We start from the raw sequence: 26,463 nt of genomic DNA, 5'->3' as shown, positions 1-26,463 counted from the left end.
TGGACACACACCAGGTTCCCGCCGATCGTGCCTTTCCACCCTGTGCGTCTATGGCCCGGTACTTCCCACCGACTTGTGAGAGACGCACCGCTTCCAGGGTCTTGTTACCTCGGGTGTCGTGTGTGTCCTGCCTTAGCGAACCTGTCCCTTTTTATCCCCCTGCTGGGGTATCGCCTGTCCATCACTTCAAACAGTTCAGGGTTCAAAGGGGGAGCCGCTCTTGACAGCTCTCTCCTTCTGTTACTCTCTCTCCCATCCCTTCATTACACATCTCCAAATGCTGCTCCATTGTTTTCCTTATCTCTCTCTCTCCTGAAGACAGGTGGCAGACCAACTGTTGATCCCACTGCTGCCAGCACAGGACAGCTACATCTTAATCTATGTGCATTCTTGTCACAAGGTAAAGAAGAACTGGTTACCTGAAAATAAGGTGGAAAAGATGGTGCAGAAGAAAGATCTTAAGTTCCTGGATCACTGGGACCATCCTTGGAGAAGGTGGGCCCTATAAATTGTTGCACTTTGTTCTGAGTGGGACTAACATCCTTGCTGGGAGATTTGCAAGTTCCTTTGGGGAAGGTTTATACTGAGTTGGTGGGGAACAGGCTTCAGAATAGTTATTTAGTTGGAGAGATACAGTCATTCTCTAGATAAGAGTGGATAACTTCACTCAGCCCAACTCTGAACTGATTCCACAACCTATGGACTCACTTTTGAGAACTCTACAAGACGTTTTCAGTATTATTTATCATTATTTTATTTTTCTTTTTGTATTTACACAATCTGTTGCCTTTTGTACATTGTACATCTTTGCTTGTGTGTAGATTTTCCATTTATTCTACTGTGGCTCTTTGTATTTACTATGAATGCCCACAAGAAAATGAATCTCAGTGTAGCATATGGTGACATATAGGTATTTCGATAATAAATTCACTTTGAACTCGCAACTTAGAAATTGGTTATAATGTTCAGTAGGCAGAACAAGCAAAACTAGTAAACAAGCACACTTAAAGCCAAAGTGTATCTGTTCTAGTATAAAGAATAAAGTAAATAAATGCAAAGCCTTCCTTAATTTTAATGAATGGCATCAAAAAATTTGTAGGTTTAAGGTGAAAAGTGCCTGAGTGGGTGGTGCAAACTGCTGGCAGAAGTAGTAGGCCCAGCTCAATTGCGACACTCAGAGAAGATTGGATAGGTATGTACATGGATGAGAGGGCTATGGTTTATGTGCCAGTAGATGGGGCTATGCAGGAAAACATCTCAGCACAGATTAGATGGGCCAAAGGGCCTGTTTCCATTTTGTCGTGTTCTTGGACTCTATAACACCGATAAGAAAGAAAAGCACTAAAAGGGGGAGAGAGAGGAAACTAGAACAAAAGAGCAAACTCCATTCTAGTGTAAGGTAGTCAAAGTGGTCATAGTATTGCTAAACTGTAGTGATTATGGTTTTGATGATTAGATTTCAGAACCTTGTGATGCTTGGAAATGGGTGTGTAGGGAGCCGATGGTTCAGAGGCCACTTTATTAGGTACACTTGTACACCCCCTCGTTAATGTAAATATCTAATCAGCCAATCATGTGGCAGCAACTCAATGCATAAAAGCATGGAGATGTGATCAAGAGGTACAGTTGTTATTCAGACCAAACATCAGAATGGAGAAGAAATGTGCCCTCAGGGACTTTGACAGTGGAATGATTGCTGGTGCCACGGGGTGGTTTGAGCACCTCAGAAACTGCTGATCCCCTAGACTTCCATGCACAACAGTCTCTGCAGTTTACAGAGAACGATGCCAAAAACAAAAACCATCCAGTGAGTGGCAGTTCTACCTTGTTAATGAAAGAGACTAAAGGAGAATGGCAAGATTGGTTCAAGATGACAGAAGGGCCACAGTAACTCAGATAACTACACATTACAACAGTGCTGTGTAGAAGAGCATCTCGGAACGTGTTGAGAACAACACGTCAAACCTTGAAGTGGATGGGCGACAGCAGCAGAAGACCACACCGGGTTCACTCCTGTACCTGCAGTGCCCATCAAAAGTATTCACACCACTCACCCCCCTTGGAACTTTTCATGTTTTATTGTTTTACAACATTCAATCACAGTGGATTTCGCTTGGCTTTTTTTGACACTGATCAACAGAAAAAAGATTATTGTGTCAAAGGGGGACCAGATCTCTTCAAAGTAACCCAAATTAATTACAAATATAAAACTCAAAATAATTGATTGCACAAGTATTCATCCCCTTTACTATGCCACACCAACTCGTCACTGGTCGAGCCAATTGGTATTAGAAGTCACATAATTAGTTAAATGGTGTGTTTCAATTGATTAAAGTAAAAAAATACACCTTGTATCTGGAAGGTCCAATGGCTGGCAAGTCAGTGTCCTGGCAAAAACGACACCAAGACGACAAAAGAACACTACAAGCAACTCCGCAAAAAGATTATTGAAAAGCACAAGTCAGGAGATGGATACATAAAAATTTCCAAGTCACTGAATATCCCTTGGAGTACAGTTAAGTCAATAACCAAGAAATGGAAAGAATATTGCATAGTTGTAAATCTGCCTAGAGCAGGCTGTACTCAAAAACTGACTGACTGTGTAAAAGGGGACTTGTGAGAGCGGCCACCAAAAGACTTGTGACAACTCTGGAGGAGTTACAAGCTTCAGTGGCTGAAATGGGAGAGACTGTGCATACAACAACTGTTGCCTGGGTGCTTCACCAGTCGCAGCTTTATTGGAGATTGGCAAAGAGAAAGCCACTGCTGAAAAAAAAATCTCCGCTAGAGTTTGCCAGAAAGCATGTGAGAATCTCTGGAGTCAGCTGGAAGAAGGTTCTATGGTCTGATGAAACCAAAATTGAGCTTCTTGGCCATCAGACTAAACACTATGTTTTGTGTAAGCCAAACAACGCACATCATCAAAAACACACCATCCCTATCGTGAAGCATGGTGGTGCTGCATCATGCTCTGGGGACGCTTCACTGCAGCAGGCCCTGGAAGGCTTGTGAGGGTGGAAAGTAAAATAAATGTAGTAAAATACATGGAAATCCTGGAGGAAAGTCTGATGCAGTCTGCAAGAGAACTGCAACTTAGGAGAAGATTTGTTTTCCAGCAAGACAATGACCCCAAGCATAAAGCCAAATCTACACAGGAATGGCTTAAAAACAATGAAGTTAATATCCTGGAGTGGCCAAGTCAGAGTTCTGACCTCAATTGAGAATTTGTGGCTGGACTTGAAAAGGGCTGTTCACTCATGATCCCCATGCAATCTAACAGAGCTTGAGCAGTTTTGTACAGAAGAATGGGGGTAAATTGCAGTGTCCAGATGTGCAAAGCTGATAGAGACCTGTCCACACAGACTCAAGGTTGTAATTGCTGCCAAAGGTGCATCTACTAAATACTGACTTGAAGGGGGTGAATACTTATTATTATCAATTATTTTGTGTTTCATATTTGTAATTAATTTAGATCACTTTGCAGAGGTCGGTTTTCACTTTTTTCACAAAAGAATCTTTCTCTGTTGATCAGTGTCAAAAAAAAACAAATTAAATCCACTGAATTAATGCTGTATAACAATAAAACATGAAAATTTCCAAGGGGGCTGAATATTTTTTGTAGGCACGGTAATAAAGTGACCACTGAATGAATATTTATAGTGCACCTTTAAGTCAAACTTACTGAAAACTGAGACGGCCTTAAACTCTGTGCGTCTTTGGGTCAAACTTTCTGCAAACTGAGACAGTCTTACAGTCAGACACCACTTTACATTTCCAGAATAGATACTGTCTGTGGAATACAGTATGGAGTTCACGGTACGGTGTCCTCATTACAAGCTTGCACCATACCGTGAACGTCATGCGCCATTGTACTGGGTTAATGAATTCTCATCAATCTTTGGAGCGCTGACAGCTCTGTGGAAATTCCTATCTCTTTGGACCTACTGGTTTAATTTATTTTTGGCTCATGTGCAGTTTTAATTTTGAAACACTGCAGGACTGAAATGTACAATTAAAGCATAATACAAAAAAAAACATTGAAAGATTTTAGTCAGATTTTAACCCTGCACACATTAGAGGGTTGCAGGGTGGAGGCAGTAGAAAAGTAGAAAAGAGGGCATGGAAATGATTAAAGAGTGGGTAGTTTTTTTTTTAAATTTCCATTGCATTCCTGGCTAGTTGCCATGTGTTGCTACTGCTGACGGCGCTATGTGGTGGACAAGACTATCCGCATGTGGCTGGCGGCACGAGTGAGCGGCTCCAGTTTGAACCTCCGCAGAGGCACCACGGTAGCGTTGTGGTTAGTGAGACACTATTATGGCTCAGAGCACTGGAGTTCAGAGTTCATTTCTGGCATTCCTCAGGATGTGTGGGTTTCCTCTGGGTGCTTCAGTTTCCTCCCACAGTCCAAAGATATCCTGGTTGGTAGGTTAATTGGTCATTGTAAATTACCCTGTGATTAGGCTAGGGTTAAATAGGTGGGTTGCTGGATGACACGGCTCTTTGGGCCAGACGGGCCTGTTCCTCACTGTATCTCTAACTAAATAGATAAGGTGCTCGGAGTGTGATAAACCTCACCTGTTCTTTGAGGGTGATAGATGCACATTCCAGGAAGTTTCCCCAACAATGATGAAGGTAACCCCCACAACTATATTGCTGATTCTTCATTTCCCATCAACTCCCAACCTGGGGTCCATAGACCCTTCAGTTAATGGTAAGGGGCCCTGGCTTGGGAAGATTTTGGGAACTCCTGGTCTGACAGAGTACTCAGGTCAAGGGGCAATTAAGGAAAAGACAACAAATTGTTGCCCTGCCAGTATTGTTTGCAACCCATGATAAAATTTTAAAAGGGCTTCCAAGTTTGGATGTTTCATGATGGTGATCCCCCATGCTTACTGCGAGGCGGTGGAGACGAGAAGAGAAACCAAGCTGGATTGTCGGTAGGTATCCTGTATGTAGGGGACATGGTGCACTGTTTAAAACATACGTCTGCTACATCCAGCTCCTTGCACAACATGCTGGAGGAACTCAGCAGGTCGGGCAGCATCCATGGAAATAAATAGTCAACGTTTTGGGCCGAGACTCTTCGTCAGGACTGAAGAGGGAGGGGGCAGGGGCCCTATAAAGAAGATGGGGGGAGGGTGACCCATTGGGCTCCTGCCCCCTCCCTCTTCAGTCCTGACGAAGGGTCTCAGCCCGAAACGTGGACTGTTCGTTTCCACGGATGTTGCCCAACCTGCTGAGTTCCTCCAGCATGTTGTGCGTGTTGCTTTGACCCCAGCATCTGCAGAGAATTTTGTGCTTACATCCAGCTCCTATTTGCTTTCATTGGATTTGAATACAGATCATCTGCCAAATGGGAACGAGTCTAGGCCTCAACCAGACATTAAAATCAAAGCTTCCTGCTTTTGATTTACGTAGAATTTCAGGTACCAAACTCATTAAAATCAAATGGTCATTGCGAGCATTCATGCACTGCAAAGCCTCTGTCAGTCAGGTTCAATTTCTTTTATGTCCTTATTAATCAGCCCTCCTTTACAAACATTTCCCTTAGTACAGGAATAATTTTCTCCTGGTAGTCTCCTGACTCTTATTCCCTTAATATTGCCAGTCCAGCAGCACCAATTATTCCTCACTTACATTTACTTGAAACCTACAGTGTTCCACTTCTCAGCTCTGCAACCTGTGGACTCACTTTCAACGCCTCCACAAATCACCTTCTCAATATTATTTATTACACTTTTTCTGTATTTGCATATTTTTTGTCTTTTGTACTTTCGTTATTCGTCCATCTTTGTGTGTAGTTTTTCATTGATTCTATTGTCGTTCCTTGCATCTACTATGAATGCCTGCAAGAAAATGCATGTCAGGGTAGTATATGGTGATATACAGTATACTGTAGGCATTTTGGTAAGAAATTTACTTTAACTTTGAACATTCCCTTTTCTCCTCCCTCCCTACACCGAGCTCTCAGACCTGGTCCTTTCCAGTCTTTCTAACGCTGTCTGACATTCCCTCAGTGACCCACCATTTAGAGGAAGGAGCTTGGAGACTCGTATCACTGGTTAGCCAAGTCAGCTTTGGTGTTGTACAATGCTAAGCTATTCAAATGAGCAGCAAGAAATACTTCCTTATACGACAGGATTGTGTTTATACACACCCCTGAACTCCTGGTCGAAGGATAACTCAAGCATAAAACAAGCCTCTGCCTTGCCAAGTGGCAGGTTGCTCTGACCTCAGATTGTAAACCACTGCCTATATTGTTACCGAATCAATGGTCTACATCTAAACTTGGATTCTAACATTTTATTAGCACATTGAAGCCAAGATCTACACACCATTTGCTACTGATGTTAAAGTAATATTCCCTCACCCAATTTATAGCAATTGCTCTTCCATATCAACCTCTCTCAGATAACAAACAAAACACATTCTACCATACCCAAGTAAGCTTTGAACTTCCTACTAATACAGTCAGAGAAATGCAATCATGAATCATGATTGGTGGTGCAAAGAAACCTGCTTTTTGTCTGCGATGATAGCTCTTACCTCGAGGCAGATAGGATTGATGTGCTTGGCACACCACCAGACATTTTCCTGATTAGTCCTGCAAAAGATGTTTCTTCAGAATGGCAGCAGCCTGTCTGAAGGCAATGTTTAAAACCCATCCTAGGAACAACTGGCCGGTCAGCAGGATGAGAGGACTAACTTTAAAAAATAGGATTAACTTAACGTGGTCATTTATTTCCTGCCAGTGGCTTGTTCATTCTTCACTAACTTTCAAGTCATCCATGGCTGAGTGGAGATGGGGAATCCACGGCTGCAACTCTCATCCACAACTGTGAGGGTTGTCTAATAACCATCCTAACAGTGAAAGTCCCTGTGATGTTGTGGTCAAATAGAGGATTGTTGTGGGGAAGTATTGGTTGTCACGGTTGCATTAGGTACGCGGAGGTTAGATGCTAAAGTGGAGTTTGACACAAAGTGGAATCGAACCGAGGACCATGAAGAAAATGCAGATAAGCACCAGAAGGGATTAGGGAAAGGCTCAATGCATTGATAAATCAAGAAAGGAGGAAGAAGCACAAATATCTATTTTAACTAGATTTTATATAACACTGGACATCATTTTCATCCTCTCTCAATGAAGCTTGCAGGTTTTACGGCCAGCAAGATAATTATCTAAGGCTATCCAGTCCACCTCCTCCAATCCTTCTCAAAGAAGAACTGCGTCATATAATTGACTTTTATCATTCTTAAGGTTTCCATTTCATTGCTGAAATACAGTCTAATCTGTGAGATGGTTATCAGGAATGGAGGTCATAAAAATCTAAAATAATTTTTTTTAATCAAAAAGCTGTAGATATCCAGTGTTATTTTCCTACAAAGCCAATGAACACTGGGACAAGTCAAGACTGAAATCCAAAGGAGTCTGTTTGCCAAAATGGTAAAAGCAGGGTCTTGGGATATCTTTAACACCAAGGTGCTGTTTACTGAAGTCGTTAAAGCCTGTTCGCATCGCAGGTGAACATAGAAATGCTATGTCATCCCTTGGGGGAAGAAAAGTAGCAGGTAATACTGCTGACCGTAGTCCAACAACTGAAGAACATAATCGGTGCAGAAAGGTCATTTCCAAAGCATGTTGGGCGCAAAATATATTTTAAACCGTGATGTACATTAGGATGTGAAGGCTTGCAGAGACAGCAAGCTGCTACGGCAGCTAAAGGAAGTCTCTGAGCCAATCAGGCCCAGTTTGTGTTGTCAGCCTACAAATCAATGGCAAAGGGTTCGAACCAACTTCCTGACCTCGAGTGTGGGAATGCCACCTACTGATCCACAACTGACATTTAACAAATACATTTTTCATATTCTTCATTCAACAACCCACTACCTTAATTAAAATGACTTGCAGGACACTGCAGTGTCAGAAAACGGTGTAAAATTTATTTTTCCTGAAATTGAAGATTCAAGATTGGTTTAATATTATTTCCAGAACACAAGTGTAAAGGAGAACAAAATTAATTGTTACTCTGAATGCAAAATGCAGCGCAATAAAATAAAAACAATTAATATAAATACATAAGATAGGTACGTACACAGACTGAATGTATGCCCATAAAGTGTTGCTAGGTATGGAAGTGCCTGTATATAAGTCGACTCAAACAGGTATTGATAAATTAGTGGTGATGGAGGTGCAGAGCTGGTAGGTTAGTGAGTGGAGGTGTTGATCAGCCTTATTTCTTGGGTAAAGTTTACTGTTTCTGAGTTTATTTGCCCTGGCGTGAATGCTACATAGCCTCCTCCTTGATAGGAATGGGACAAAGAGTCCATGAGCAGGGTGTGTGGGATCCTTCATGATGTTGCTCGCCTATTTCCAGCCCCTTTTTGTATATATGTAGGTAGGCTGGTGTCAGCGACAAGCTGGGCAGTTTCATCTATCTGTTGCAGAGCCTTTGTGCCCACCACATTGCAGTTTCTGTACGACGCAATAATGCAGCTTGTTAGGGTGCTCTCTGCTGTACATCTATAGAACGTAGTGAGTGTTGGCGTGCAGCCTCCTCACAAAGCAAAAGCATTGGTGAGCTTCTTGATTATGCAGGATGTGCTCTGGGACCATGAGAGCTTGTGTGAGATGTGCAGTCCCAGGAGTGTGAAACTGCTCACAGTTTCCACTGCTGAATTTTGAATTGAATTTATTTAAATCCTACATCCATTCCACAACGAGAGGGAGTAAAAATCTTTATATGTTATGACTCCATCACAGTGTACAAACAAGTGAGTTTGTAAGTCTAATGGCTTGTAGAAAGAAACTGTCCCACAGCCTGTTGGTCTTGGCTTGAATGCTGGGGTACTGCTTGCCAGATGGAAGCAGTTTTTGGTTGGGGTGACTGATGTCTTCCTTCTGCACCTGCTGCTGTAAATGTCCTCAATAAAGGGAAGTTTACGTCCACAAGTGTGCCGGGCTTTCTGTACCATGCTTTGTGGGCCCAGCGATCGGGGTTGGTGCAGTTCCCCTTCCAGGCAGTGATACAGCCAGTCTGGACCTGTAGAAGGTCTTGAGGATTAGCGGGCTCATGCTGAACTTCTTCAGTCACCTGAAATGGAAGAGACACTGTGCCACTGATGTAAAGAGTGTCGTGACTGATGTGAGTTCTCAAGTCAATAACAACCTCCTTTGTCTTGTTGACATTGAGCAAGAGGTTATTTGCCTGTCACTAGGCCTTTCTTCCACCTCCTCTCTGTAGGCCGTCTCGTCATCGTTGGCGTTGAGCCCCACATCGCTAAACTTGACAATGTGATTACTCACGTGCGTGGCCCTGCACTCGTGTGTGAGCGGAGTATACAGCAGCAGGCTCAGCACGTGCCCTGAGGGAAGCCTGTGTTGAGGATGATGAAGTCATTGTGCATCCTGACTACCTGAGGTCTGTTGGATAGCAAATCCTACAACCAGATGTTTATTAGTGTATTTAGACCAAAGGGTAGAAGTTTGCTCGTCAAGAGTCTGTAGGACAGTAGTGTTGAATGCTGAAGTGAAGTCCAGGAACAGCATTCTGACACAAGTGGCCTTGTTTTCTTGGTGTGCCTGGGCCAGGTGCATGAACGCTGTTACGGCATCTGCTATGGAGCGGTCCTGTAGGTGTACAGTGTGGCAGGGATGGTGTTTTTGACATATGCCATTCAAATCACTTCATTATAATTGGTGCCAGTGCCACTGGGCAGTAGTCATTCACTTCTGAGGGTGATGGCGGCTGATCTGAAGCACGTGCGGACAGCATCCTGAATGAGTGAAGTGTTGAAGATGTTCACGAAGATATCAAGAAGCTGGCGTGCAGAGCCCTTCTCCCACCTGTTGCTGTTATAAACGGTGGCTGCTCAGCTGCAACGGGCAGCTCCATGACCGACATCGTGTAGCGTGCCTCGAAGGAGGCATAAAAGTTGCTTCGAGCACGAGTGAGTGTCACTAGTACAGTCTACGGCAACATTCGTTATGTAGTCAGTAATGCTCTTGATGCCCAGGCACATACGCCGGGGATCATTATTGGACAGGTGTTCCAGATTTTTTCTTGTGCGTAGGCAGTCTTTGCCCTTTTGATGCCTAAGGTGAAATTTCTCCCGGCTGCTTTGAGAGCTGTTCTGTCTCCAGACTTCAAGTTTAGTTTTATGTTCACATTAGATGACAAATTTAATAACCAGAGGCCCAAGTCCTTATACATGCATGCTATATATAATGTCTGGCCTATATTTAATAAATACTCAATTTCAAAATACTGCCTAACAGAAACTAGGGATGGAGAAAAAAAACATTTTTTCTCCTTGCCTATTCTATTAGTAATCCAAACCAAAAAAAGTTCTTGTTTTAGTGCAAAAACAATATAAATACATAACTCAAAAGTTGAAATAGAATATAAAGGGAGAGATTCAGCAAAATATTCTTAAAGAATACAAAAGCCATTTTGAAAAAATAAGTCTAGGATTCTTTTATTTCTGTTCGGTGAGAGGAATTCTCCAGAGTACTAATTAATTTAACAATTCCTCTCACATAGGAGACGCAGTGAGGTGGTAATGAAGACCTGGGACGGTTACTGAGTTATCAACATCACTTCCTTTGATTAAAATGCAGACCTCTGTAGATCCCGAATACAATTATCTGGAGGAATTCTCACTCTTTCCCTGGGTAATGGTTCAATGTTTTTGACAAAATAATCTGCTAGAGATTGAGAGTTCAGGTACTAAGCACTTTAAATAAACTAATGAATTGTAGAATAGTTGTTTGGGATTAGAGGTTTCACTCCACTGCCATTTGAACTTCATTGCTTCCATTTCAGCGTTGTCTGCTTCCAAAATTCCCTTAAATATTTTAGTTAATCAAAAACACATGGCTGGCTGGAGGAATTATCTAACCATCCAGGGGAAAAAAAAGTACTGAATCAAATTGTCATAGCTCCCTTCCAATGGGCCAGAACATATTAAATGGACACCCGTCACTGAAATCCTTTAAATCCAACCAATGTACAGCAGTACTTCAAGTCATACAACTTAAAACAGAATCATTTATCACCCACTGGGACACAGATAATGAAGTGATACAAACACACAGCGTCACAAAAACTGGTAAATTGTGCACGTGTTCTTGTAGTTCCTATCTCATATTACCATAGAGTCACAGAACAATACACCACAGAAACAGGACCTTTGGTCCATCTAGTCTGTGCTAAACTATTCCTCCTTGTCCCATTGACCTGCACCCAAACTATAGCCCTCCATACCCTTCCCATCCATGTACTCATCTAAGTTTCTCTTAAATGCTGAAATCAAACCTGCATGCACCATATCCACTGGCAGGTCATTGCACACACTCACCACCCTCTGAATGAAGAAGTTCCGCCCATGTTTCCCTTAAACATTTCACCTTTCACCCTTAACTCATGCCCTCCAGTTCTAGTCTCACACAACCTCAGAGGAAAAAGCTTGCTTGCATTCACCCTACCTATATCCCTCAATTCTGAACACCTCTATCAAATCTCCCCTCATTCTCCTGAGGGAGTAAAGTCCAAACCTACTCAACCTTTGCAGAGAACTCAGTCCCTCAAGTCTCAGTTACATCCTCGTAAATTTTCTCTGCACCCTTTCAAATCTTATTGATCACTTCCCTGTAGGTGGTGACTTGAACTGTACACAATACTCCTAGTTCGGCCTCATCAACATCCGATACATCTTCAGCATAACACCCCAACTTTTTTTCGATACTTTGATCTCTGAAGGCTACTTGCCCATATTTAGAGGAAATTCGATAATTCAGGAGAACCAGCAATTGGGATGACATGGTATCATACTGGTTAACGCTTTACAGTACTACTGACCCAGGTTCAATTCCCGCCACTGTAAGGAATTTCTACATTCTCTTTGTAAATTGTGTGTGTTTCCTTCCACAATACAAATACCTACCAGCTGGTAGATTAGCTGGTCATTGTAAATTGTCCTGTGATTTAGCTAGGGTTAAATCAGGGGTTACTGGGCGGCATGGCTCATGAGGGCCAGAGGCGCCTATTCTATATCTCAATAAATAAATGACCAGGACTCGCCAAATTATTACACTTCTGTGACCATCAAGCATGGATTAAAACATACAGCTATGAGACTGAAACTATCCTGGAGTTATAACCCCCAAATGACACAAGAGTGATGACAATTCAGTTAGACCCCAGAGGAATCAAGGATCTAACAAAAAGTTGATTTTTCGATACAATCTTCTCAGATACATACACTCAGTGGTCACTTTATTAGGTACAGGAGTGGAACCCAGTGTCGACCTCTGCTGCTGTAACCCATCCACTTCAAGGTTCAATGTGCTGTGCATTCAGAGATCCTCTTCTGCCCACCAATGTTATAACACATAGTTGTTTGAGTTTCTGTCACCTTCCTGTCAGCTTGAACCAATCTGGCCATTCTCCTCTGACCTCTCTCATTAACAAGGCTCTTTTTTTTTTGCCCACAAAACTGCCGCTCAGTGGATTTTTTTTCTTTTGTTTTTCACACCATTCCCTGAAAACCCCAGAGACTGTCATGCATGAATTTCCAGCAGGCCAACAGTTTCTGAGATACTCAAACCACCCCATCTGACACCAACAATTATTCCACAGTGAAGGTCACTGAGATCACATTTCTTCCCCATTCTGATGTTTGGTCTGAGCAACAGCTGAAACCTTTGACCACGTCTGCATGCTTTGAGTTGTAGCCACACGATTGGCTGATGAGGGATTTGCATTAACAAGCAGGGACACCTAATTCTGAGTGTACCCCTCAGTTACATCGGCCCTTTTACACTTCAGTGACAACAGCCTTTTCTGAACCAGCAGATTCTTTGTCTAAAGCCTGCACCGGTGACATGAACTCATTATCTGGCTGTCCTTGAAAGGCATCCTCTTCACAATGAAGGATCAAACAGGTGAAAGCAAGCAATGCCACTGCTCTGCGGACGGAGCAGGAAGCGGAGGCACTGGGATAGTTTAACAAAGGTAAAACAAAGGCAGGCAAAGGTGATGAAGCAATGTGGATCCTCCCAGTGTTCAACACAGGGGTTTACACTCAAACAAAAACCAGCAGCACCAATGAAATGATTGTGTGTTGTAAGGGTGCTCATTGGTAGCTGTGTAAATCTATCTAATGGCTAGTGCCATTTCAGAGTGGCTGGGACATTCTGCTGACTTGAAAGCTCCACATAACTGCAGACTTATTGGTCTCCTCCCTCTCACCATACATACCCATTTGTCAGCCGTTACTACATCAAGCCCAACTACATAGCTCTGCATGAACAAGAGCTCTACAAAGTCACAATGAGGCCATTACCCCAAGTTAAGCAATCTCCTTCCACAAGACTACTGGCTTCATAGCATACCACCAATTTCCAAAACAGAATTCGCACGGACCCTCCCCTCACTCTGGACATACAGATTAGCTTCATTTGTCACATTGTACATCGAAACGCACCGTGAAATGTGTCATTTGTGTCAATGGCCACCACAGTCCGAGGATGTTTTCGGGGCAGCCACACTTCCAGCACCAATATAGCACATCCAAAACTTACTAATCCGTAGGTCTTTGGAACGTGGGAGGGAACTGGAGCACCTGGAAGAATCTCAGGAGGTCATAGGAAAACCACACAAATCAATGCCTTACAGACAGTGGCGGGAATTAACATCTGATCACCGGCACAGTAAAGTGTTACGTTAACTGCCATATTACATGCCATCCTCAATTCCCCACTGTGCCGCTCCCACCCTCCCCCTACGTGCACTCACCGTTGTGGATTGAAGTAGGTTGCCACATTGCGAGATGGTGCCCCAGCCACAGCAAAGTTACTGCTCCCTGTATCAATCAGTATGTTCATCTGTAAGTGAAGGAGACACAGCAAACATTACTGGAAGAGAAAAGAGGAAGCAAAGTCATCGGGTGAGGTTAACACATTAATACAGTCTGCAACCTTCTGAAGACAAAGGCTAGAAGCAGTAGACCAAAATTCCTCCTTCACTGCTGCCTTCAAACTGGTTACAGAAAAGGTTATTTCTTGTGCTGAGAATTCCCAGTTCACCTACACCAGGGGTGGCCAACGTTTTACATTCCATGCATCAATTTTTTTCACGCACAAGTTCAGATGCGATTTTTTCATGCACGAGTTCTATATTAACATATTTTTACAAGAATTGAATGGGGGTACAAGAGTTGTATGACACATCTGAACTCATGAGTGAAAAAATTAACGCATGGATTGTGAAAGGTTGGCCACTGCTGACCTTCCTCTGGCCTCTTACTTTCTATAGATCCGATGATCGCCAACTGCTAATGTACTGTTGACCATCTCAACGCTGCTACTCACTTAGCCTAACCTATGCCCCTATGAATTTGCAAAACACTCTCACTGAAGACCAGTCCCAGATTTGTACCTGCTGATGAGGCAGTGAGATGTTTCATTTGGCTGTGTATGGTTGAACGACAATTAAACTTGAGCTTGAGCTACTCCACACAGATCGAGCACTAGTTCTCTGGCATCACTCCTGGGCCTTTTTGCTACCTTTGAACATCAGATTATCATCTCTCAGTCCAAGATTGGATTTCCTTGGAAGATCGTCCAGGTTTATGGCATCAACCAAGCGCAGTCTATTTCAAAATGATTCATTATTACCTTGGATCTCCTGCCCCACTACAATTCTGACTCATGGCCTAAAGACCCTTTGCAAAATGTTGGTAGGTAGAGTATGTGGAAATATCGGAGATTTCCACTTTGGAAGGAAGAATATAAAAATGAGTACATTTTAAATGGCATAAGATAGGGATCCCCAACCTTTTTTGCACTGTGGACCGGCTTAATATTGACAATATTCTTGTGGACCGGCTGACCCGGGGGTGGGGTAGGGTTGCCAACGGACCAGAGTAGCGGTCAAATGCGTTATGTTTACCCGGAGAAAGACTACAATGACCATGAAGCCTTGCGCGGGCACCAGTGCGCATGCGTGCGCCTCCCGATTATTTTCCCTGCAAATCGTTTTGGTGAATCCGTTCGGGGAGGGAAGGGGGTGTTAATCACAACCGGAATATAGGTGATAAGTGGCTAATACACTCTGTTTCATTTCTAAAAGGGTTTATCTAATGAATTTAATATTAAACACAACGCATATTTTCCTCGCATGAATACAGTGATAAGTCAATTATCAGTGGAGCTTGAAGTAAGTGTTGAACGAACTTCCAGTAGAAGTGGTAGAGGCAGGTTCGATATTATCATTTGAAGAAAAATTGGATAGGTATATGGACAGGAAAGGAATGGAGTGTTATGGGCTGAGTGCAGGTTGGTGGGACTAGGTGAGAGTAGCGTTCGGCACGGACCAGAAGGGCTGAGATTGCCTGTTTCCATGCTGTAATTGTTATATGCATCATAACATTTTAAGTAACGTTTGGACATTAACACACAGCACATATTTTCCCCGTATGAACATATAAAATCATTGCAACACACCAATATCGCTGAATCAGTGGGAGCCCTGGGCTTGTTTCCCTGCAACAAAACGGTGCCATCGAGGGGTGATGGGAGACAGCGATACTCGAAGGGGGTTCCTTATGTCCAGTCTATTCTGCAATTTAGTTTTCGTTGCATTCATTGCAAAAAAACTCCGCTTCGCAGCGATATAATGTTGGAAATGGAAGTAACATTTTCAGTGCTTTCGTGGCTATCTCAGGATATTTAGACTTGACTTTGATCCAGAATGCCAGCAGAGATGTTATGTCAAATATACTTTTCAGCCCGCCATCATTTGCAAGCTCGAGGAGTTGATCTCCTTCCCGCGCCGACAGGGGTGACACGCGGGTAATGACCTCGCGTGCATAATGGCTCAACAGTGGGCGTGACAGGGAATGAGGAAAGGTGCAGCTGACTCATATCGCCAAATCATATCATTTCCTCACAACCCGGTAGCGTATGCTTTGTGGCCTGGTATCGGTCCACGGCCTGGTGGTTGGGGACTGCTGGCATAAGATTACAAAACATTGCAATAGAAAAGGGGGTTCTAGCACATGAAACAAAAGCTTTGTACAAAGATACAATAAGGAACTAGGCCTAATATAATGTTGGTCTTCATAGCATGGAGTACCGAATACAAAAGACGGCACATTTTGTCATCCCCATATTTAAATACTTCGGAGTTTTGGTCTTCACCTCTAAGGAAACACACACTTACACCGCAGGCAATCAGGCTGATTCCTGGTAATGAATGGGTTGGCAAATGAAGAAGAGTTGTGTAGCCTGAGTTTTTACTCATTGGAGTTTAGAAGAAATTTTCAAACATATGAGGTGATGAAGGGGTTTGAAGAAATCTCATCTCTCAGAGGGTTGTGAATCTTTGAACTTTGTTGATTCAGGGAGATCAGAGATTAAGTCATTTAATCTATTCAAAATACAGATTGGTAGACAATTGAACAATGAGAGTCCAGGATATGGTACTGACACCAAATCAGCCATGATCTTACAGCACAATAGAATCAGCCAAGGGATTGACTGGCTAATTCCTGTTCCTGGTTACTTACGCTTTAGCATTTAGCTGATTGTTTCCTGCATTTTCTCTTCCTGATTCAGCATCTGCAGTTTCTTTTTTGCTTTATAATCCCAAACAGGTTTATCTAATGCTGACAAAAGAAACAGCAGGTGCTGGAAAATCTCAGCAGGGCAATGAGGATCCATGGAAAGGGGAATAGTCAACATTTCAGATCCGATGAAAGGTGGTAGACTTGAGTGCATAATCTGGGCTGACACCTCGAGGTACCAGCAAGGAGTTCTGCACTGTAACCAAACTCTTGAGTCATGATTCTGAAGGAAACCCTCTAGAGTGGACACGAAGGATCACTTGCTATGGTAGTGTGGTGGTTAGTGTGACACTATTACAGCTTCGGAGTTCAATTTGGGTGCTGTCTGTAGGGCGTGTGTATGTTCTCCCCATGACTGAGTGTGTTTCCTTCGCGTGCTCTAGTTTTCTCCCACAGTCCAAAGACATACTGGTTAGTAAGTTAATTGGTTATTTGTAAGTTGTTCTGCGATTAGGCCAGAGGGTTGCTGGGCAGCGCAGCTTGTCGGGCCAGTAGGGCCTGTTCCGCACTGCATCTCTAAATAAATAAATTTATGAACAGTTTATCCCCCAGAGTCATCAAACACAGAACCAGGCCCTTTGGCCCAACTAGTCAATGGTGACCAAGATATTGATCTATACTAGTTCCATTTCATAGTCATACTCATAGAAAATCACAGCACAGAAACAGGCCCTTTGACCTATCTAGTCTGTGCCAAACCACCGAAACTGCCTACTTCCCTCAACCTGCACTAGGACCATAGCCCTCCATACCCCTACCATCCATGTACCTATCCAAACTTCTCATAAATGTTGAAATTGAGCTCACATGTACCACCTGCTCTGGTAGCTTGCTCCACACTCTCACGACCCTCTGAGTAAAGAAGTTTCCCCTCATTTTCCCCTTAAACTTTTCACCTTTCACCCTTAACCCATGACCTCTACTTGTTATCCTACCCAACCTCCATGGAAAAGCCTGCTTGCATTTACCCTATCTATACCCCTCATAATTTTGTATACCTCTATCAAATCTCCCTCAATCTTCACTGTTCCAAGGAATAAAGTCCTGATAGGGTCTCTGTCACTTCCCTCTTCTGTCCTGATGAAGGGTTCTGGCCCGAAACGTTGACTGATCATTTCCACGGATGCTGCCCGACTTGCTCAGTTCTTCCAGCGTGTTGTGAGTGTTGCTTTGACCCCAGAATCTGCAGATTATTTTGTGTAACCTATTTAATCTTTCTTCATAACTCAGGTCCTCCTCAGTAGTCTTTCGTTGTAACGTGCTTCAAAACAACTTGAGGTCAAAAAAATACAAGGTCTTGTTCTTCTTCAGAGGATGCTAGAAAAATGGGACAAAGTATAGGGCCAGAGCGTTCTTGAACGCAATTGAGCAGCATTGCCATTTACCATTGGCTTCTGTGACGGCACACAAAATTCTGATTTCATCAGTTGGACTTCTGGTACGAAGAATACTCAGCACCTACTTTTCATCGAGGAATGATTGAGGAAATTTGCAGCTTATCTAATGTACAAAAGACCTGGAGATCAATCCTTGTGCAAACATGCTCCAGTTTCCTTTAAATATGGTGTTACTTTGACAGAACCTCCAGCTAAATATTTTATACAGAATGATTCTATTCGTAGGAGGCAAAGTTGGGAACAGGATCTGAGAAGTGCATTGTGAAAATCCCAGTCACATGAAAAACACCCACTTGACTCATGAGGAGCCATGTGAGGCAAACTTATTGAAAATGTGTTTTTTATTTGGTAAAGCGCTCATCTTAAACTCAGGCCCTGAAGGCTTGAATTTATAACATCTGTAAATCGGACAGAAGCTCTGTACAATATAAAGAAAACAGAGGACAGAGCTGAAGATGGGAAATTTTAAACAGGCAATTCAGAGATGTGTCTGAAAGGCTTGGTTGAATTACACAGATTGTACTACTACAGTATAATTGACTTCCTGTTGTGTCATTCGCCATAAATTTGAGAACATGCTGCTGCAGACTTGTTTCTTGTGTCAATGTGTCCATAATTAAACACAAGAATCATTCAGCTTTAGTTAAAATATACATTTCAGTCAGCTCGCACTCCTATTGTGTGTCTAATGTATTAAAACATACTGAGATACTTCACAGGAGAGCAATCAGACAGTCACACAGGAAAATGCCAGCATGCTAAATACCACTGGATCACAGTATTATCAAAGATGAAATCTGATTAACATTACTGCGAGCACAAATGTGAGACGCAGTCCACGTATACAAAAAAAAGCATTAAAAAGAGAACAGAAAGGAACTGGTGCAAAAAGAAATGATTTACGAATAAATTACTAGCTTGAGCTTGAGTTAAAAGGAGAGGGTGAAAAGGTAGGGCTTTCCTCTCCTACAGCACAAGAGGCTGACTGGTGGCCTTATGGAGTTTTATTAAACTTGTCAGCAGTATGGATGAGGTGAATAGTCACAGTCTTGTTTCCCAGATTTGGGGAGTTCAAAACTGAAGAGCATAGGTTTAAAGTGACAGAGGCAAGATTTAAAGAAACCAGTGGTGTAATTTTTTCCATCGTAGAAGCGGGGGGTGTATACGGAAGTTGTTGGGGCAAGTATAATTTAAAATATATTTGGTCGGGTACATGAGTAGGAAAGGTTTAGAGCAATCTGGACCAAACATAGGCAAATGGGACTAGCTCAGGGTGAGTAACTTGGTTGGCAAGGGCAAGTTTGATTGAACAGCCCAATTTCTAAGCTATATGACCCTCAACAGCTTGGGACACTTGCACAGCTGGTAGAGTTGTCGTTTCACAGCTCTAGCAACCTTGCCTTTCCATGCACTCGGTGTGGAGTTTTCACTTTCTCCCTGTGAATGCATGTGGCTTCTCCAAGTGCTTTGGCTTCCTCCCACAACCCAAAGACGTCTAAGCTGATAGGTTAGTTGGCTCAGGCTCAGCACCATAGTGTAACAGCTAACGTTAACGCTATTACAGTGCCAGCGACCCAGGTCCAATTCCTGCGGCTGCCTGTAAGGGATTTGTACATTCTCCCTGTAGCCACGTGGGACTCCTCCAGGTGCTCCGGTTTACTTGCGCCTTCCAAAGGCCTACGGAGCAGTAGGATAATTGCTCACAGGGTATAAATGGGCAGCATGGGCTCACTGGGCCAGAAGGGCCTGTCACCATGCTGTATCGTTAAATAAAACAAAAAAGTAAATAAATAGTAAATTAACCCCAATGTGTGGATGACTGGCAGAAACTGGTGGGAAATGATGGGACAGCAAAGAGAATGAAAAACAAAATGGGATTAGTGTAAATGGGAGTTTGGTGGTCATCAGAGTTGGGGGGTGATAGGTGGGGAAGGTAAAGGTCTGAAGATGGAGAGGAGAGTGGACTATGGGAGAAAGGAGAGGAGGAGCACCAGAGAGAGGCGAGGTGAGGTGAGGTGAGAAGAGGTTAAAAAGGCATCTTCTTCTTCAGGTGCCTTTGTAACATTGCTCCTATGTAGAAGTAGAATTGTTTCGAGAATCAGCTAAGAATATGGCTAATTATTCCTGTGCTGCAGCACCCATGAGAAAAACATCATTAAACACAGAGTTCTTAACAGTAGCTTGCAGCTTAGAATGTGTTTTAAAGTGGCAATCTCAACTCTGATTAGAAACCTTAGCAAGTCTGCATTCTTCCTGGACTATTTCTTATCGTTCGGTCAGGCTAGATCAGTTTCCTGGTGACACTTCTTTTTTTGGGTGTGTTATATTTATTTACCTGGTCTCCATAAGTAAACATAACTTAATATGTAACAAGAGAAGATGTGGGCAGAGATGATTTGATAGTGTGGGTGGGGCAGGTAGAGAATAGGGTAAGACTTAGATTTCTGAGACTAGTGACAAGCTGAACATTTTTTTTTTAAAAAAAGACTGAAACACGTCAGGTTTGAAAAGCCAAAGTCCAACTATATGGCCATCGTTGTTTATGGCTCGGTTACTTCTGCTTGGATTTGCATGGTCAGGGATATTTGTAGAGTTGTACTTTTGGAACTGCTTGCTAAATTGGATCAGCTAGAATTCCATCAATAAAATTTGCTGCATGTTTTTGGGTGGAAGAGCAATGGGAACCTTTTAATCTCAGTGGACCGCACTGATTAAGACAATGGTATTTAATGGACACGCTCAATGTTTTCAACAGGTGACTTCCTTCCTTGGTTTTGCAAATCCTCATTTCCAAGTAAACTGTTAGCCCAAAAAAGACATCTTTCCAAATGTCCTAGACCATACAAAACCAAACAGAATAAGCCAAGACACAAAAATGTGTCACATTCTATTGGGCTGTGCCTTCTCATGTGTTTTTTGAAGTAGATGTTGGCACAGCAAGGATCACAGTAAATCTGTGACCTTAGTAAATCCCTTTTAATTCAAAATCAACCTTTAACCTTAATATTCGACCTGACTATACTGAGTTTCAGTGCATCTCTCAGCACGTACTCCCGCGGACTGGGATGCGCCAGTCCACAGCATTCCCCTGCAGACATCTCACGTGCTGGAAAACCAACACATCTCTGGTGGATCAGGCAGCGTTTTTCAGCAGTATGGGAGCAGCAACTGTCTGTCCACACAGAGAATTATGGAGGTGAGCTGAGGAAGCATTGAATAGGAAACAGGATTTGAATGGGTTTTATAAAACAGAATGTGAACATTGATTACTAATGAAACACTTATTGCCCATTCTTAATTTCTGCTTGGTGACCTAGCAAGACACAGTTCATTTCAAAGTCCACCATACTGGTTTATATCATGTCAAGCCTGTACCAGGTGAGGAAGGCTGAATTCATTTAAGGGCAGTCACATTGGAATTTTACCACAATCATGGATGTCTATTACTGATTGGATTTAAATTTATTTGATTACCATCTACAATCTCAAATTCTGATGTCCTTATGTCCGGATACTATTCAAGGGAAAATCAGGCACAGGATGGAAGAGGGGTATAAATTTGAATGGTGGGAGAGATGGGGAAAAGTGTGTCAATAAATAAAAGTGAGAAGGGGAAAAAATCAGTTGAAATAGTTTGCAAATTGAAGGAGTAAATTCATACATAATTATTTGCTTCTGGACAAGAAGAGTTGATTAGTAAACAATTATCATACTAAAAGGGTCTTCCTGATGTTAGTAATTTCATGACAAATTTAATAGGGAGTTACAGTCACTACAGCAAATTTATAGTTCTAGCTACAGGTCACACACATACCAGTGAGGCCGACAGCAGAACAGTGAAAATAAACCATCTGAAGGTAATTTGTAAAGCCACTCTCTCTCACTACAAGCAACACACATCAAAGTTGCTGGTGAACACAGCAGGCCAGGCAGCATCTCCAGGAAGAGGTACAGTCGACGTTTCAGGCTGAGACGCTTCGTCAGGAAGGGTCTCGGCCGAAACGTCGCCTGGCCTGCTGTGCTCACCAGCAACCTTGATGTGTGTGGCTTGAATTTCCAGCATCTGCAGAATTCCTTGTGTTTGCTCTCTCACTACAAGCTGCTGATTTGGACATTAATCACGATCTCTCTCTCAAGCAAGGTCTGTCTCGATTTTGGGTTGGGTTTAGAGGACTAGGATTCCAGGGAGCAAGGATGATAAAATGGGCACACAAGTTAGAGTGCCAAGAACCGGGCCTTAACTGTGTAAAGTCTTCTATTAAGATGGCATCAGTTACAGCCATAGGTCACCCCAAATGCCAACAGAATTAATGAGGTAGTTCTAACATTAGACCCTTTAGTCTATCTCATCCATGCCAACTAAGGTGGATATCTCAGCTGCTCCCATTTTGTCCATCTTCCCTGGTTTACTCATATGAGATTAAATGTTTATTTCATTTCTTTTCACTTAGCGATACAGCACGGAGGCAATTGAGCCCAACCCCGATTAACCCTAACCTAATCACGGGGCAGTTTACGACGGCCAATGAATTTACCCAGTACATTACCGGAGCACCGGCGACGCACAGGCTCATTAGAGAAGACGTTGGGATTGAACTCGGAACTCCGGAAAGCCCCGAGCTGTAATAGCATCGACTAAACCAACGCTATGCCACCGTGACCCCTCATTCACGTATCGACTCAGCCCATACAGTTGGAGTAGGCTTTCCGGAGCAGGAACTGAACCCACAACCGTTCGGTGCTCGTGGCTAATACTCCGCCAATGTTTTACCCCACCCAAAACAAGCACAAATCTTTCCCTACCGCCAGCGAGAACCTTGCAGCCTCTTCACAAGCAACACACACAAACTGCTGCAGGAACACAGCTGGTCAGGCAGCATCTGCAGAGAGTCGACGTTTCGGGCCAAGACCCTTCATCAGACCTCTACAGAAACTCTTTGCTCCTTCAACACCTTTTCTCTCGCCGCCCCCCGGCACTACATTACATTGAAATACATAAAGTCTCACCTTCTGGGCAGGAACACCCATTAGGATTTCCAGGTAATAGCCTCTGCCCACGTCTCCTTTCAGGTTGTTGACCATATTTATGAAACTAACCGAGCCCTCCGGCTTAGAGGCGAGGGAGATCCCCTCAAGCAGCAAGCTCCGTCTTTCCATAAGCAACTCTGCCGAGGAGTTGTAAGTGGGGGAGACTTTGAGAGGAAACTGTAAGTAGCCGGCTCGACAGCAGCTCAGTGCCGACAGGAACGGCACTATCTCCGCCAGCAACTGCATCTCCCGAGCACTCTTCAAAGCCTGCGACGCAAGACAGGCAACTTTGCAATTTCTGAAATGTTATTTCATTCTGAAAGCCCAGCTTGAAATTGACTCATTTGCTGCGTTGCAAATTAACTGGAATATTATTTTCCTACTTTTTAAAGTGCTCTTTAACAGGAATGCCCGACTGGAAATAAACTTTTCTCAACAACCTCCCCTCAAGTACTTCCCAAACTTCGCTTTAAGCGGATATGACGAGCGATTGGAATGAAGGACGCCCAGCGGAAAGCATATGATAAATTGCTGCCGATTTATGTGTGGAAGTGTTTGAGGGTATATACCAGTTATTAGTTGAGCTGTTCTGCCCTTGCCTGGAATTTTGGAGGAGGCATTTAATGTTTAGAACAACGAAGAGGATGCTGGAGGGCTTAGAGTTTGGAAGGGCTCTGAGGAAGAGTGTTTAAGGATACGGTTAAGGTCTGCCACTCACTGCCTGTGAAGGTGGACGAGGCAGATAATTATACAACAGTTAGGTAACGTTGCAATAAGCACTTGACTTGCCAAGGGATAGTAGGGGTTATGGACTGAATGATGGCTAATGGGACTAACAGAATGGTTGGCATGGACTTGATGGGCCAAATGGCCTGCTCCTGTTTGGTGATCTCTTGAGCAGGAACGTAAACACACAACCAGCTGGCTGTGATCTCAATCCGACCCCGTATTGTCTGACGTGGAAGCTGATGTTTGAGCACCCATCGGAAGGGTGAACCCTCTCAAGGCATCAGCCCTGGTGTGTACCTGGACAGGTACTGAAAATCTGTGCTGACCAGCTGGCTGGAGTGTTCAACCTTTCACTGCTGCCATGAAAGAGATCATTCTGGAGCCTGTGAAGAGCAGGATGAGCTATCACCCATAACACTCACATCTACTGTACTGAAATCCACACTCACCCCATCTTCCCACCACCATAACAGTGATAGGGTTCCACTTGTCATTACCTACCAACCTATGGGCCTCTGTATCCAACGTATTGTTCTCTGCAACTTTCACCATCTCCAAAGGGATCCTACCACCAAACATATCTTTACCTCTTCTCCCTCTCTGCTTTCCACAGGGTTCACTCCCTCCATGATTCCCTTGTCCATTCATCCCTTCCCACTCATCTCCCTCCCAGCACCTATCCCTGTAAGTGGCCAAAGGGCTACACCTCCCCATTCCCCTCCTCGCTCACCTCCATTCAGGGCCCCAATCCTGATGTCACGAATATTGATTTCTCTACATTGGTGAGACCTGTTTCAACACCAATAGTGGAACTTCCTGGTGGCGACCATTTTAATTCTGATTCCCATTCCCGTTCTGACATGTCGATCCATGGCCTCATCTTGTGCCAGGGTGGGGGAGCAACACCTTATATTACATCTGGGTAGCCTTGATCCTGATGTCATGGATATTGATTTCTCCTTCCAGTATTTAAAAAAAAATTCCCACCCCTCCCCTCCTCTATTCCCACTCTGGCCTCTTACCTCTTCTCACTTCCTGCTGTATCCCTTCTTCCTTCCCTTTCTCCCACAGTCCACTCTCCTCTCCTATCAGATTCCTTCACCTCCAGCCTTTTGCGTTTCCCAGCCACCTGATTTCACCTAACACCATCCCCTCCCCCAACCTTTTTGTTTTGTCATTTTCTTCCATTCTTTCCAGCCCTGAAGAAAGGTCTTGGCCCAAAATGTCGACTGTTTATGCATTTCCAAAGATGCTGTCTGACCGGCTGAGTCCCTCCAGCATTTTGTGTGTGTTGCTATAAGTTTCTAGAAAGATTTTTTTCCTGTTAATACGCAACTAGTGTGTTGAGAATGGGTTTGGAGGTAGTGGTATGTTCTTTGTGTAAGATGAGGGAACACTGGGAGACCTCTAGTCTCCCTGATAACTACATCTGCATGGTGCACTGAGCTGCCATTCCCCAGAGACCGTGTTAAGGAACTGGAGCTGCATCTCGATGACCTTTGGTGCATACGGGAGAATGAGGAGTTATAGATAGGAGCCCCTAAGTTACAGGAGGTAGGTCCCTAGATGGCTGTCAGGAGAGGGAAGGGAAATAGGCAGCCAAAGCAGAGTACCCCTGTAGCCATTCTCCTCAATAATAAGTAGACTGCTTTGAACACTGTTGGGTAGATAACCTACAGAGGGAAGCTGCAGGAACCAGGTATCTAGCACTGAGTTTGGCTCTGCGACTCAGAAGGGAAGGGGGAGCAGAGGTGTGTAGTAGTGATAGAGGATTCTGTAACCAGAGGGGCAGAAAGCAGATTTTCTGGATGTGAAAGAAACACTCTGATGCTGTGTTGCTTCCCAGATGCCAGCGTCAGGGATGTCTCGGGTCGGTCCTGAGCATTGTGAAAGGGGAAGGGTGAATAGCTGGAAGTCATGGTACATATTGGTACCAATGACATGGGTAGGAAAAGATCAGAGGTCCTGAAGAGAGAATCTAGGCAGAAAGCTGAAAAGCAAGGCCACTAGAGCAGTAATCTCTGGATTTCTGCCTGCTCCACTTGCCAGTGAGAGTAAAAATAGGATGATTTTGTAGATACAGGGCCCTGGTGAGACCACACCTGGAGTACTATGTGCAGGTTTGGTCTCCAAATTCGAGGAAGGACATTCTTGCTATTGAGGGAATGCAGCATAGGTTCACAAGGTTAATTCCCGGGATGGCGGGACTGTCATATGTTGAAGGATTGGAGCGACTGGGCTTGTATACTCTGGAATTTAGAAGGCTGAGAGGGGGTCTTATTGAAACATATAAGATTATCAAGGGATTGGACACGCTGGAGGCAGGAAGCATGTTCCCGCTGATGGGTGAGTCCAGAACCAGAGGCCACAGTTTAAGAATAAGGGGTAGGCCATTTAGAACGGAGTTGAGGAAAAACTTTTTCACCCAGAGAGTGGTGGATATATGGAATGCTCTGCCTCAGAGGGCTGTGGAGGCCAAGTCTCTGGATGCTTTCAAAAAAGAGATGGATAGAGCTCTCAAAGATAGCGGAATCAAAGGTTATGGGGATAAGGCAGGAACGGGGTACTGATTGTGGATGATCAGCCATGATCATAGTGAATGGCGGTGCTGGCTTGAAGGGCTGAATGGCCTACTCCTGCACCTATTGTCTATTGTCTATAAATGCGTAGTTGAAGAACT

At 43.6% G+C, this 26,463-nt stretch overlaps 1 protein-coding gene across 1 annotated transcript in view; it reads right to left on the bottom strand.

Annotated features, from left to right (window-relative positions):
* The window catches only part of bace2 (beta-secretase 2), a 68,714-nt gene extending 45,191 nt beyond the window's left edge, over positions 1-23,523 (bottom strand). The window contains exons 1-2 of the mRNA XM_072260013.1: positions 23,034-23,523; positions 13,800-13,888 (exon numbers count right to left, since the gene is read on the bottom strand). Of these exons, the coding sequence (XP_072116114.1) occupies positions 13,800-13,888; positions 23,034-23,300 (356 nt within the window). The 5' untranslated portion in view covers positions 23,301-23,523. The remainder of the gene's footprint in view (positions 1-13,799; positions 13,889-23,033) is intronic.
* Between the last annotated feature and the right edge of the window lie 2,940 nt (positions 23,524-26,463).

Source organism: Mobula birostris, chromosome 6 (genome assembly GCF_030028105.1).
Source record: "Mobula birostris isolate sMobBir1 chromosome 6, sMobBir1.hap1, whole genome shotgun sequence".
Lineage (NCBI taxonomy): Eukaryota > Metazoa > Chordata > Chondrichthyes > Myliobatiformes > Myliobatidae > Mobula > Mobula birostris.
This window is presented reverse-complemented; position numbering and strand designations above follow the sequence as displayed.